The sequence below is a fragment of the Zosterops lateralis genome (genome assembly GCF_965231275.1).
Source record: "Zosterops lateralis genome assembly, contig: HAP1_HAP1_SCAFFOLD_306, whole genome shotgun sequence".
Classification (NCBI taxonomy): Eukaryota; Metazoa; Chordata; class Aves; order Passeriformes; family Zosteropidae; genus Zosterops; species Zosterops lateralis.
The window spans coordinates 17,561-32,574 of NW_028154392.1; the positions used below are offsets into that span (position 1 = coordinate 17,561).

Sequence of the window (15,014 nt, forward strand, 5' to 3'; positions counted from 1 at the left end):
GACGTCGCTGTGCCCGCAGCAGCCTCGGGATGTCCTCGATGGCTCTTTGGCACCGCTCGGCCACCGGGGCCATCGTGTGTCGGGTTTTTGGGGTGTCCTTACTGAAGACAAGGGCGATGGGCAGTTGTAAAAGCAAAGTCCTTTATTGCACGGCTAAATCAGCCTCATGGAGGCAGAGGTTGTCACAGCTCGAGCCAGTAAAGTCCCCATGGACCCAGCAGGAGCACCGGCATCTTATCAGCAGCAGTGTGCAGGAAGCATTCTAACAGAAAGTTTCATGAAGAACATCAAGTTTCATAACACAAAGTACATAAAGTTTCTGATACAGTCTACCACTTGGCCAGCATTTAATGAGCCCCCTGAAGATGTATCAAGCCTGAGCGTTGGCCTGAAACCTCCCAGAATGGCTTCATAATATTTGCAAGAGGGCTCTTGCATTGGGAATATCTGGGCTTTAAAATATTGGAAAACAGGAAACTGACTCATTAGCAAGAGCTGTGGGGTGGGTGGGAGCAGCAGGATGAGCTCTGCTGGCAGCTCTTGGCTTTCCTGGGAAGAGGAAGGGGCTGGATCCAGCTCCATGGATTGCTCAGGCAGTGATTCCTGCTGGGACGAGAGAGGGTCACAGTGTCATCCTGTCCCTGTCCCCATCCCACAGGATGGACTTGGCTGGAGCCCATGGAGAGCGGGAGCTGCTCCGAAATCCTACCTGAACCCGCCCCAATCCTCCCTCAATCCTGCTCCATCCATCCCAACTGATTGCACCCCATCCATCCTGTCCCAATCCCTCTGTGGAATCCCAACCTGATCCCACTCAATCTATCCCAACTAATCCCACACTGGAATCCTGCCTTCATCCAGAATCCCACCTGATTCCACCCCGTCCCTCCTGCCCCAGTCCTGCTCCATTCCATCCCACCTGATTCTTGTCTAGAATCCAGCCCTGATCCTGCTACATCCATCCCACACCAATCCTGCCCCATCCATCCCACCAGATCCCGCTCCAGACTCCAGCCCTGATCCCACTCTCCAATTCCATCTGATCCTGCTCTGGATCCCTGCTCTGATCCACAATCCCTCCCTGATCCCAGTCTGTCCATCCTGCCCTGATCCCCCTCTGCAATCCCACCCTGATCCCACTCCACACCTGCAGTTGAGCCATTGGTTCCCACATCTCTTCCTGCAGAAAGAGAAGATCCATGAGATTCCAGCACAGATCACACACCAGGATTAACCTCAGGATCCATCCTGGGATCTGCACAGAGGGGATCCAGAGCTGGATCCACCACTGGGACTCACCGGCTGCCATGTTGTATCCATCCCTGTCCCTCCTCCCTGTGGAAAAACAGTGGGATCAGCCTCAGTGGCACAGGATTCCTGAACGGTGCCGGGTGGATCCGTGCCCCTTCCCGACCCCCATCCCGTGTGTTACCGGGTTGGAGCTTCCAGACAATGAATCCAATGAGGACAGTGAGGATGAGGATGGCAGCGATGACGGACACAGCGACCACCACGGTGAGATTCCCGCCAGATGTCGGCTCTGGGAAATGCGGGATGGTGAGGAGGGGAAGGGGAACCCCCGTTTGGGAATTCCCAATAATTCCCACATTGCCAGCCTCACCCCAGGCGAAGATCCCGGGCTCCAGCATTCCGGGATGCTCCACCCGGCACCGGTACTGCTCCCGCTCCTCCGGCAGCGCCTCGATCCTGGCCCAGGTGTGGAAGGTGCCGTCGCTGTTGGGAACGATCCTGCCCCACTCCGTCTCCTGATCCCACATTTCATCCCCCTTCAGCCAGTTGACTGCGATGGTCCTGGGGTAGAATCCGTAGGCGTGGCAGGACAAGATCAGCGTCCCGTGTTCCTCTTTTCCGGACACGTGGACATCAGGGGGCTCTGGAATGGGATAACGGGGAGAGGCGTCCATGGAATTCCATGGGAATGGGATAACAGTGGGATCTGCCCATGGAATTCCCACTGGATTTGGATGGGGGTGAGATCTGCCCATGGAGTTCCATGGGAACGGGATGAGGGTGAGATCTGCCCATGGAATTCCAACAGGAATGACTGTGTTCTGCAATCCTTCATTCCCAAATTCAAATTCCCACCCACCTTTGCGCTCCAGCTCCTTCTGCCCATATCTGACATATTTCTGGAGCCATTCTGGGCAGACGTGCTTCACGTTATTTGTCCACCTCTCAGCCACGGTCCCGTCCTGTTCCCAGCGCCTCCTGGTGATCTCAGCAGCGCCGTCGGCCGCCACAAATCTCCCGGATCCCAGATCAAGGGAGATGAAATCCCACCCATCGTAGCCATGCTGGAAGGCTCCACGGACACTCCCGTCGGACAGGAGTTCACAGCCATAAAGCCACTGTATGGTGTGGAGACCTGGGGGGATTGTACCCACAGAGACCCATGGAATTGTGTCCCAGCCCCACAGAGCCCCATTCCAGCCCTATGGAGGTCCAGAGTCTAATGGAGACCCACAGAGCCTTATCCCAGCCCCTTGGACCCCCATGGATGCATATCCCAACCCCATGGGATGGAACCCCAGGGATCCCAACCTGGCCCCACACATCCCAGCCCATGAATCCATGTCCCAAACCCATGGACCACAAGAAATCCCATACCATACTAATGGATCCCCATCTCAGCCCCTTGGAGCCCTGTGAATCCACACCCAAGACCTACAGATCCCATTCCAGCCCCATGGATCCAATCCCAGCCTCAGAGATCCCAGCCCAACCCTACACTTCCCAGCCCAGGCCCCACAGATCCCCCCATTCACCCTTGCTCTGGTTGTACCGGTCCTGCAGTATCTCCAGTTTCCTGGCATTCTTGTGCTGCCACCTCTCAGCTTTCTTGGTCTGCCCATCCCAATATCCCGGCTCAGCTCCGTCCTTCATCCACTGTGTCAGTGGCTCCGCCCGGCCCCGCTCGCTGTTGTAGCGTTCAAAGGGGATCCCATCCACAAACCCCACGATCATGAACTGGGGAATCTCCGGGCTGGGCTCTGACACTGCCACAGCCAGGTAATGCAGAGAGTGGAGAACTGGGGGGACACGGAGATTTGGGGGGTTGAGAGGTCATGGATTGTTGGGAAAGATGGGACAGGAAGGACTTATGGATATGATTGTCTGGCAAGAAATACTGCAGATGAAAAACCTGTGAGTGCAATAGAAATGAAAGCCAGCTTTGACATGTAGGCATGGGAGGCAGGAAAACGGTGATTAGCTGGAGATGGGTTGAAGGGCAGAAACAAAAGGACTCAGGAATGAAGCCCTTCCACCTGCCAAGGCATCAGGGAGAAAACAGATAAGAAAAATAGTCATTAGAGTTTAGAATATAAAATGACGTGGTAATGTAGTAGTTCTCATAGGCTGCATGCAAAGTTTGTAGGTTTTGTATCTTGCGCCGGTTGGTCACTGTGAATTAGAATATTCAACACAAAAATAGAGATAATGGATTGTAACAAGGTCCTCTCTCTCTTGCTTCTGCTTTTCCCCCCACGCTGTCTTGCCCTCTCTTGCTCTTGCTTTTCCCCCACGCTTTTTCCGCCCTCTTTTCCCCTACTCTCTTGCTTGCTCTCTTCCCCCACTCTTCCCCCACTTCTACCCCTGAGCTCTCTTCTACCCTCTCTCTCCCCTCTCTCTCTCGGGGCTTCCCTCCAGCCCAGGCTGGTGGCTGAAGGCAAAGCCCTCTTTACCCACCACCCTTGTAATAAAGCCACGTGTTTCTAGAATATCTCAGCTCGGCAGAGTTCCTTGTCCCTGCCGTCCATGGATGCTACTACAATGGATCAATGAAAGGGGAAATGGGGAGAGCTGGGAAGGGGTTTGGGGATCCCAGGGCCAAGGAAAGGGTTTGCAGGGCTGGGAGAGGTGGGATGGACAGGAAAGGGCGTGTAGGGGGGTCCCGGTGTCCAGGAATGGGGGCTCAGGGGTTCCAGGGTTATGGAAGGAGAAGGGGGAGGTGCAGGTGCAGAAATTCTTCCGTGGACGGCAGGGACAAGGAACTTTGCAGACCTGAGATGTTCTAGAAACACGTGGCTTTATTATTACAAGGGTCGTGGGTAAAGCGGGCTCTGCTTCCAGCCACCAGCCTGGGCTGGAGCAAAGCCCTAAAGAGAGAATGGGGAGAGAGAGATAGAAGAGAGCTAAGGGGTAAAAACGGGGCAGGAGCAGGGGAAAAATGTGGGGAGAAAGCAGGAGAAAGGGTGGTGAGAGAGAGGAGAGGGGATTGGCCGAGAGGGTAAGAGAGCTAAGAGAAGAGAAGTAAGGGAAGAGGGGTGAGAGGGCCAGAGAAGAGGGTAGGAGAGCCAGGAGAAGAGAGTGATCCTCTTGTTACAATCCATTATCTCTCTTTTTGTGTTGAATATTCTAATTTACAGTGACCAACTGGCGTGAGATACAAAACCTACAAACTTTGCATGCAGCCTATAAGAAATACTACATTACCATGTCATTTTATATTCTAAACTCTATAGACTTCTTTCTTATGCACTTGTTCCCTTGTTTTCCTGTCTTCAGCTCATCACTGTCTTCCTGCCCGTCATGCTCACATCTCGAAACTGGCTTTCATTCCTATTTCACTCAGGTTTTACATCTACAGTATTTCTTACCATGCAGTCATATTCATAAGTCCTTCCTGTCCCATCTTTCCCAACATGCAGGGACTGGGAGAGGTGGCATGGGGGTTCCAAGGGATCCCCAGTCCCAGGAAAGGGGGTCCAGGAGTCCCCAGTGCCAAGAAAAGAGGAGTCAAAAGGTGGGAACAACCGAGAATAGGAGGGTCGGGGGTCCATGATGCAGAGGAAAGGGGGGACTGAGAGCTGAGAAAAGCAGGAATAGGGGTCCAGGGGGATCTCAGACTAAAGGAAAAGGAGCGTCTAGGGATTTGGGCAGCCAGGAAGGATGGGAAACGAGGTGCAGAGAAGGACTGGTGCAGGAAAAGGGGGGACAGGGGGATCCCAGTGCCCAGGGATGGAAATTCAGGGGGGTCCCAGGGCCCAGAATCCCCCCAGGGATCCTGCACAACCCCCCAGGGACCCTCCAGGCCCCCTGGGACCCCCCATGCACAGGGTGCAGAACTGGGGGGATGCAGAGATTGGGGGTCTGGGGGCGTCCAAGGGTCAGGAAGCAGAACCGGGAGAGCCGGGAAGGGTCCAAGGTTCAAGGAAGGGACTGGGAGAGGCGGGATGGGGGATCCAGGGGGTCCCTGTGCCCAGGAAAGGGGGGTCCGGGGGTCCCCGGTGTTGAGGGAAGTGGGGTCTGGGAGCTGGAAAGGCAGGAATGGGGGTCCAGGGGGTCCCTGGGTCAGGGAAAGGGGGGTCTGGGGCTGGGAGAGGCGGGCGGATCCCGGAGGCGCAGCCTGGGCAACGGGAAAGAGAAAGAGACCGAGGGAACGCGCTGGGGGAGGGGACGGGGCAAAGGGGGAATTCCAGGGAATTCATCTGGATCCCATTGGATCCCCCTGAGACCCCCCCGAGACCCCTGGGACGGCCGGGACCCTCCGGGACCCCGTTTGGGAAGCGGCGGGAGCGGAAAACGGGGGGACACGGAAAGTTGGGGGATCTGGGGGGTGCAAAGGTGAAGGAAAAGGGCGGGTCTGGGGTCTGGGAAAAGCGGGATGCCCGAAAAGGGGGTGCAGGGGGGTCCCAGGGCACTGACGGGGGTGCAGGGGGGTCCCGGTGGCCGGAAATGGAGATTTAAGAGTGTCCCAGTGCCCAAAAATGGGGCTTCAAGGGGAGTTTCCTTCCCGAAATTCGGGGTTCAAGGGGGTTCCGGTGCCCGATAAGGGGGTCCAGGGGGGTCCCGGTGCTGGGGAAGGGGATGGAGGGGGGTCACAGTACCCAAAATGGGGCTCAAGGGGTGTTCCTGTGCCCAGAATTGGAAGTTCAGAGATGTCCCGGTGCCCGGGAATTGCAGTTAAGGGTGGTCCCGGTTTCGGGGGGTCCCACTCACCTCTCGTGGCGCCCCCAGGGTCCCCCAGGAGCCCCAGGAGCCCCAAGAGCGCCCCCAGACCCAGCGCTGGAGCCATCGCCCTGCTCCGCTGCGGCCCCGCCCCAACCCAGGCCGCGCCCCCAGAGCCACCTCCCGCCCCGCCATTGGCGCCGCTATTTCACACTCGCCAATTGCGACCCGAAGTTTTACTGACGTCACCGGTTGTCGGGCAGATCCCGGTGTCGCAGGTTGGGACGCGGAAGCGAAAGAGACCGAGAGAGGGCGGGGAGGAGGGGACGGGGAATCCCAGAGAATTCGTCTGGATCCCTCTGGATCCCCGCTGGACCCCCCTGGAGCCCTCTGAGAACCTCCTGCGACCCCCTGGGACCCCCTTAAAAGCGCCGGGAGTGGAGAACTGCGGGGGACACGGAAATTTGAGAGATCTTGGGGTGCAAAGGTGAAAGAAGAAGGCGGGTCTGGGGTCCGGGAAGGGCGGGAGGCCCGGGAAGGGCTGAAGGGGATCCCGGTGCCGGATAACGGGATGCAGCGGGTCCCGGTGCCCGGGAAATGGGGCTCAGGGGGGTCCCGGCGCCCCGAAATGAACGTTCAGGGGGTCTCTGTGCCCAGGAAGGGGGTTCGCCCAGAAATGGAAGCGCGGTGGGGTCCCCGTGCCCGGGAATGGCGGGTCAGGGGGGTCCCGGGGCCGGGGGCAGTCACTGATCCCCGGGCGGGTCCCGGTGCCGCAGCTTGGGAGACGCGAAAGTGACCGGGGGGAGCGCGGGGAGGGGACAGAGGAAACCCTGGGAATTCCCCTGAACCCCCCCGGGACCTCCCAGGACCCCCCACAGGACGCGCAGGGGGTGGATGCAGAGATTGGGGGTTCTGGGGGTCCCCGGTGTTGAGGGCAGTGGGGTCTGGGAGCTGGGAAAGGCAGGAATGGGGGTCCAGGGGGTCCCTGGGTCAGGGAAGTGGGGTCTGGGGCTGGGAGAGGCGGGCGGATCCCGGAGGCGCAGTTTGGGGAAGGCAAAAGCGAGACGGGAGAAAAGGGGAATTCCAGGGAATTCATCTGGATCCCACTGGATCTCCGCTGAGACCCCCTGGGACCCCCTGGAACCCCCTTCCAGGAAGCGGCGGGAATGGAGAACTGGGGGGCGGCAGAAATTTGGGGGATCTGGGGGTCCAAAAGCCGAGGAAAAGGCGGGTCTGGGCTCTGGGAAATGCGGGATGGCCGCGGAGGGGCTGCAGGGGGGTCCCAGAGCACTGACGGGGGTGCGGGGGGGTCCCGGTCCCGGATAAGGGGGTGCAGGGGGGTCCCGGTGCTGGAGAAGGGAGGGCAGGGGAGTCCCCGTGCCCGGGAATGGGGGTTCAGGGGGAGTTTCCCTCCCGGAATTCGGGGTTCAAGGGGGTCCTGGTGCCCAGGAATGGGGGTTCAGGGGGATCTCGGTGCCCAACAAGGGGGTGCAGGGGGGTCCCGGTGCTGGGGAAGGGGATGGAGGGGGACCCCAGGACCCAAACTGGGGCTCAGGGGGTTCCCGTGCCCGGATAAGGCGGTTCAGGGGGGTCCCGGTCTCGGGCAGTCCCACTCCCGTCGCCCCCCGGCTCCCCCAGGAGCCCCAAGAGCCCCCCAGCCCCAGCGCTGGAGCCATCGCAGCCGCCCCCGATCGCGGCTCCGGCGCAGTTTGGGAGACGCCAAAGTGCCCGAGGGAGCGCGGGGGGAGGGAAAAGGGGAATTCCAGGGAACTGCCCGGGATCCCCTCCTGGAACCCCTCGGGATCCCTCAGGGATCCATCTGGGACCCTCCAGGGCCGCGCCCTGCGGGACTCCCGGGCTCCTCTCGCCCTCTCTCCTCTCCCTTTCCTTCGGGTTGTGATCAATACATATTATAGGATTGGCTTTGGGCAAATATTAAAGTGAATAACTCTATGGGTTATGTTGGAAATTCGTGCTGTATTAATAGAGTCTCTTTTTGTAGTGTGTTTGTCGTGGTTTGAAAGCAAAATGAGTGAGAGGGTCCAAGTCAGAAATACAATTTAATAACAAGAAAGGTAAAAAGGTAAAATAAAAAAAAAATAAAATAAATGCAATAATACAAAAGACCACGGACAGAGTCAGAATACAACCTGAGCAGGATGGTGGAAGCAGTCCAGGTGAAGTGCTCTTCCTGAAGCAGTGATCCTGTAGAAAGGTCTGGGAGCTCTGCTCCTCTGGGAATCCAGTGGCTCAGGGCTGCTTGTCCTGTCCCAAACCCCAGATTCTCTCCAGGTGGGAATGCTTGGCTCCTCCCCCTGGGCGGAGCATCTCCCAATGGGATGAGGAGTCGTGCAGTGGGTCCTTGATGGCCCATTAAACAGAGAGAGCTCCTGGAGGGAGTTCCCTGTGAGTCCTGGGCAAGGCATTGATGGGCCATGAGCAGAAGAGCCCAAAGGAGGAGCCTGGGAAAACACTGCCCCACTTGGTTTAACAGTTCATGGAGATCGTGATAGAATAAATACTTTGTGTACATCCTACACTGCAACCCAGGACAGTACCTAATTGGCTAAAAACAGAATAAAAATGCACAATTTTAGGAACGCATACACAAGACTCACAGAAACACCGACTTTGACCCACGTCATGGGTCACCAACATGCGGGAGCTCAGGACCTCTGGACAACCAACCAATATGATTTGGCAGAAGCTGTTTACTGTTTACATTAAATTATATTTGTACATTCTAAAATGAATGTTCACACCACCACATGTTATTTGATTGGTGCCTCCATCTTGTCCATGCCTCCAGCACACACCTTTGAGTGAATATCATTGGTTACAGTCCATGGCTTCACTGGGCCATCCGGTGGCCCTGATGTCCCCTCCCCATGTCCCTCTTGTCACAGCTGTCCCTCAGGTAGCACAGTCCAGCCCCGCCAGTGACACCGGACCCTCGGCCACCAGTGACACCCCAGGTGGGTCCTTGTCCCCTCCCTGTCACCCCCCTGGGCTGCACAGAGGGACCCTTGGGGACATGGAGCTGAGATGTCCCCAAGACCCTCTTGTGTCCCCATGTCCCTCAGGAACCTTTGGGGACACAGATCCAAGATGTCCCCAAGGCCCTCCTGTGTTCCCATGTCCCTCCCATGTTCCTCAGGGACACTGGGACCCTGTGGGGACACAGATCCAGGTGTCCCCAAGACCCTTTTCTGTCCCCAAGGGACACTGGGGACACAGATCTGGGTGCTCCCATGTCCCTCTTGTGTCCCCATGTCCCTTCTCCCTTCCTTGGGAACATGGATCCAGCTGTCCCTATATCCCTCCTGAGTCCCCAGGGGACATTGGGGACCATTGGGGACACGGATCCAGATGCCTCCAAGACCCTTTTCTGTCCCCAAGGGACACCAGAGACCACTGGGGACACAGATCTGGAGTGTCCCTGTGTGAAAAACGAGGTTCACTTTCTTGGTAAATTTTAAGAAAGTAGGTCTAATAAAAAATAAGACAATTAGGAGACAGAAAAAACAAAGTAGGGCCAGCTGGGTGACTTGGCATTCAGCCCAGTCAACACCTTGCTATTTCAGAGGCCTTCTTTAAATACCCTTTCTATTGCATCTGTCTGTTGAATTCCACAAACTAGTTTCCATATTCCAGGAACTGTTTAGCATGGCCCCTGCTTGGGTTCACCTCTTTAGAGCATGTGTGTTTCTGGGCTGTGTCTTCATTATGACCTCCAGCTTGGGCCTTAGTCCCCACCTCCCACAGGTGTTGATAGTTGGCACATCAGCAGCAGGGGCCCCATCACATGTTTGCTGGATGTTATCCCAACCAAACAGGCCGTCCAGTTACAGGCACAATTCCATATCAGCCATCCCACTACCATATTTAAGTTTTGCTAACAGCAGAAATAAAAACTATATCCTTACAGCAAAGTTGTTATACATATAGCATTCACCTTAATATTTGCAAGAAGCCAACTTTATAATATACATTTATAACATACTACATTAATACAATATAACTTTCTAACATAACACATATAGTATTTATTTCAATATTTGTGAAAAAGCCAATCATATAATATGTATTTATAACAATCCTCCCTCTTTCTTTTTATAACTCATTTGGCATGAACAATATTCCTTGTTTTCTGGTCTTCATTATTTGCTCATTTTTTTCACAGATCAATTTTGCTTTTTTAAAGGAGTCTTCTATATTGTTTTGTTTCTTTAGTACCATGATCTTTTGTGCTGTTCCAGATGTAGTCAATTTTGGGTCTGTGGGCATTGTTACTACTTGCAGGCCTTGAACTACATTTGTGATCAGCCAAATAAAATGGGATCAAACAAGGGAGAAATATCAGAACAGCAGTAGCACATAAAAGCAAAAATCTTAGCTTTCTCTGCCATTTTATTCCCAATAGTTATCCCATCAGCTGGTTTTTAGCATTGATTCCCACTTTTGAACCAGTACATGAGCTATTTTTCTGATATCATTGACCATATCCAGGATGGCACCCCATTGTCATCTATTTTCAAACAATCTGATGTATTAAATTTCCCACAAACACCCCCTTCTTCAGTTAGTAAGTAATCTAAAGCTAACCTATTTTGATATACTGCAGCCCTTGTTTGGTGTTGTTGACTTGATATTAATTCCAACGCCAGAACAGTTTTGTTTGTTATTATTTCTACAACAGCCTGGAGTCTTATGATGCGGTTCAGCACATAAATTGGGGTCTGATGTCCCCAACTCCCATCCTGTGCCCAGGTGGCTGGCCCATATGTTTCCAATATGTGTTCAGGGGGCCATTCATCATCCCCCCATTTCTGGAATCCTCCAATTACATCCCTTTTATTTCTTTTTAAGTCCTCATAAACTGTCACTCCTCATTGATCTCCCTTTGGTCCTGGTAAAAGAAAGAATCCTGGTTGTATAATTACCAAAGTGCAGCTCCCTTTCCACCTAGAGGGGAGTCTTGGGTGTGCTCTCTTTCCACATATCCAAAATAAGCCATCTGGTGCTTTCCAGTAATCATTTCCCTGTCAATTTATATTCTCCCAAAATTTAGATATTTCTGAGATCCCAAAATAAGGATTTTTTTCCTCTATCATTACATCGAAAAATTCCAACTTTGTTATTATATCTACAATTCCCCTCTTTCATTTTCTTTTGAGTCCAATACCAAGTTGGTTCCTCTGGGATTCACCATGTGAAAGTTCTATTGCTAAGTTTATAACTTTTACAGGGATTATTTCCTACTGCTTTAATGAAATTTTTCCCAGTGCTCCAGACATTCTTCCCCTATTGCTGTTGAGCTTAAAATCCACCCTCCTGGCTGGTTTTCCCCTTTTGTATTTGTCTGGTTCCACTTAAGGAGTTTTACTGGGCCTGAGCTACTGCCTTTCCATGGCCATTCCTCTGACACCAAAGCCCCTCCACAGACCCAGCAGTCGGTTATGTTGAGTTCCTCACTTATCCTTTCCCCCAATTCCACAAACAGATTTTTCCCCAGTCTCAAGGTATCTTTTTCTTTTCCTAGTTGCTGGTCCAGTTTTGTATACAAACCTTGTAGTGAAATTTGCAGAGTTAGATTGCTGTGCTGGCTTTGTCTTTCTGCTTGCCAGTTGCTCGTTTACCAAATCCTGGATTTTATTCCCAATTGTATATGTGAAACAAAATCTCTCCCCTTTTGGACATTCAGTTCCCAACCTGTTACCGCTTGTTCCCAAGTTTTCTGCAGTCCAATATTTTTCCCATTGTGCACACAATTACCAACTTGGATGGGTTATAACAGTGGCTGTTGACATGAGTGTGAGGGATAAAAAAGAAACCTCTGTGTCTTTCCATGTGCAGCTTTCGGTAACACCTGTGACATGACTTTGCTGGTGTCCTGTAAGGGAAAAGACAGAAAATGAGTGACAGGAAAAGGAATAACAGGGGTCCTGTATGGCTTATCCCCCCTCCTCCCAGGCCTGTGGGGTTGTACCCACAGCAGGAGTAGATGATCTTCTTGGTGGCCAGTACAGCGGCCACCCGGTCTTGTCCTCTATTTCCTTGTCACTTCCTTTTTGCCAATTTCCAGGCAAATCCTTTGTGACACTTTTTAACTGCAGCTTCCCACTGTTCCTCAGGTATTTCCCACTCAACAGGCACCAGTAATTCCCATCCACAGACCAAAATTACCATTTCAACCATTCTTATTTCTTACCAGGGTAGGGAATAGATTTGGCACTTGACACTTCATACAATGAGAGTGTCACTTTAGTGAATTACAGTAGCAATTTTTTTATAATTTAAACATTTACATTTAACCCAGCTAGCATATCTGTTATTGTGATGAATCAGACAGGGTATATGGTATGACCCTGATGGAGGTTTTAATTCCTCTTTTCCTTTGTGTATGTCACAGACTAAGGCCAAAATATGAGAATGCTTGACCAAAACAGTCTTGCTCCTCTTTTTGTTTGAAGTGGAAGTATTCCTCCCCAAGGAGGGTGTCAGAGGTGTCTCAGAACTTGTCCAGGCTGCACTTGAAACCACTGACAGAAGCTTGGCCTTATTTCCCAGTTAGGTTTGATTCTTTGTACCTCCCTTGGATCATTCGGGTCCTCCCAGTTCATCACCCCCCAGTCCCCATTGAAGAGTCAATTTGGTGTCCCCTGGTTTGGATGTTACAGTCCATTCCTTCGGTTCCTCCAGGGGTCCTTTGGTGCTGCTGGCTGGATCCCCCCTCGTTCCCTGCTCCGGGTCACAGCCTCAGGCTCAGCAATGCCTGGAAAGGACCTTCCCATCCTGGAGTTAAAGATTGTTCTTTCCATGTTTTCACCAGTACACACTCCCCTGGATGGATGTTGTGGATTTTAAAGTCTAAAGGTGTGGTTTGTGGGATTATCCCTTTTAACTGTAAATTTTCAAGGGTTTTTGCAATTGTGTTGACATATTTCTTAACACCCATTTCCCCGAGGTCAGAGGTGGCTGTGTCATGTTGGGTGGTCAGAAAGGGTAACCCAAACATCATCTCATGAGGTGACACTCCCAGGTCTGGCCTGGGTTGGGTCTGAACCCTCCATAAAGCCAAAGGTTGGCATTTTACCCACAACATTTGGGTTTCAATGATTAATTTAGTTAAAGTTCTCTTTAAAGTTTGGTTCATTCCCTCTACCCAGCCTGAACTCTGTGGGTGCCATGGGGTGTGTAATTCCCATTTTATCCCCAAGCCTTGAGTTATTTGCTGTAAGATTTTTGACATGAAATGTGTTCCTCTGTCCGAGTCTATCCTATTAACCATTCCATCCCTGGGAATAATTTGTTCCAAAAGGGTTTTACATCCCACATTGGCTGTGGCTCTGACAGTGGGAACAGCCTCCACCCAATGAGTCAGGTGGTCTGTTATCACTAATAAAAACTTCCATCTCTGTACTTGGGGAAGGTCAGTAAAATCTATTTGGACACTTTGAAATGGTCGGAGAGCTAACTCCCCACCTCCTAATGTTGTTTTCCTCGTTACCTTTTTATTTACCTTTTGGCAGATTATACATCTTTCAGTTACTTGTTTTGCCAATCCAAAAATCCCAATACACCCATAATTCCTTAGAAAATGATCACACAAAGCTTGGGAACCCCAATGATTTTTTTTTATGCACTTTTTGTAATATTTAACTAGTGAGCAGCTTGTTAAGTAACTGTCTCCCATCAGGAAGTTTCCATTTCCCAGATTCATCTGGCTTTCCTCCTGTTTTACTTAATTCCTTTTCTTCTGTTTCACTGAACTTTGGAGTTTCTAATTCTTCCTTATCTGAGGTCAAAAATAACACAACCCTTTGGATCCCATTTTCTGCTGCATCTTTAGCTCCTTGATCTGCCAAATTATTTCCTGTTATTTCCGAGATCATTCCCTTTTGATGTCCATTAATTTGCACTACAGCAATCTCCTCAGGCAGTTTTAATGCCTCTGAAACCTCTAAAGTGAGTCCTTCATGTATCAATAATCCCTTTCCCTTTGAATTAAGTAATTCTCTTTCTTCCCAAATTTTTCCAAAGGTGTGTGATACCCCAAAAGCATACCTTGAATCAGTATATATGGTTCCTTTCTCACTGGCTAAATATTCCAGTGAACTTTTTAGAGCTTTTAGTTTACAAGTTTGAGTGGACAAGTTTGAAGGTAATTTTCCTTTTTCCAGGGTTTGCATGTTTTTCCCATCCACCAAAGCAAACCCTGACATACTTTTTCCTTGAAAACACCTGGAAGAACCATCCATACATATTATTTCTCCTTCTAAGAGGGTTTGTTCTTTGAGATCTTCCCATATGTTGGTTTGGTATTGGATAATTTCTAAACAATTATGTGTTAGGTTACTTTTTGGTTCTCCATACAAAAATTGGGCTGGATTTAAACTTTTGTTTACTTCTAATGTCAAGCCATCACTGTCTATCAGGATTGCTTCCTATTTCAGCACCCCAGACTCTGTTACCCGTTTTTCAGCTCTCTGGTTTAACACATTTGGGCTGCATGAGGTGCACACACAATTAGTTCACCCCCAGGAGTGCTCGGGGCTCTCTTCTACCAGAACTGCAGCAGCTGCTGTGGCTTGAACACACTCTGGGCAGCCGTGGCTCCCTGGGCCCAACACCTTTGATCAATGAGCTGTTGGTCTCTTCCCTCCTCCCCACTCCTGAGCCACAACTCCATGAGCTGCTCCACTTTCCACAGTCACAAACAGATGAAAGGGTTTTTCTAATGAGGGAAAGCTCAAGGCTGGCACTGAGGCCAGTTTTGACTTCAGTTCTTCTAATTTATCATCATCTTCCTTGGCCCACTTTATATTATCTCCCTCTGTCAATTTTCCATATAAAAATGTGACTGCCTGTGTATAGCCTTCAATCCATAATCTACAATATCCCAATAATCCGAGTAGATTTCTGATTTCCTTCTTTGAAGAGGGAGGGGGGAAAGATAAAATTCCTGCAATTCTCTCGGGGTTCAGCTTTTGGCTGCACTTGCTTATTAAGTGCCCGAGATATTTCACTTCAGATTCTACAAATTGCAGTTTCCCCTTTGATACTCTGAGTCCTTTTCCCCCCAGAAAATTCCGAAGTTTTAT

General features: G+C 51.4%; 1 protein-coding gene across 1 annotated transcript; it reads right to left on the bottom strand.

Moving 5' to 3' along the window:
• Window positions 1-277: 277 nt before the first annotated feature.
• On the bottom strand, window positions 278-6,059 carry LOC310923769 (class I histocompatibility antigen, F10 alpha chain-like). The gene is made up of 8 exons (XM_083885702.1): window positions 5,962-6,059; window positions 2,787-3,050; window positions 2,111-2,386; window positions 1,622-1,894; window positions 1,433-1,540; window positions 1,300-1,335; window positions 1,148-1,180; window positions 278-603 (listed from the first exon to the last, which is right to left on the bottom strand). The coding sequence occupies exons 1-8, from the start codon at window positions 6,035-6,037 to the stop codon at window positions 590-592; spliced, it is 1,080 nt and encodes a 359-aa protein (XP_083741828.1). The 5' UTR covers window positions 6,038-6,059; the 3' UTR covers window positions 278-589.
• Window positions 6,060-15,014: the final 8,955 nt, after the last annotated feature.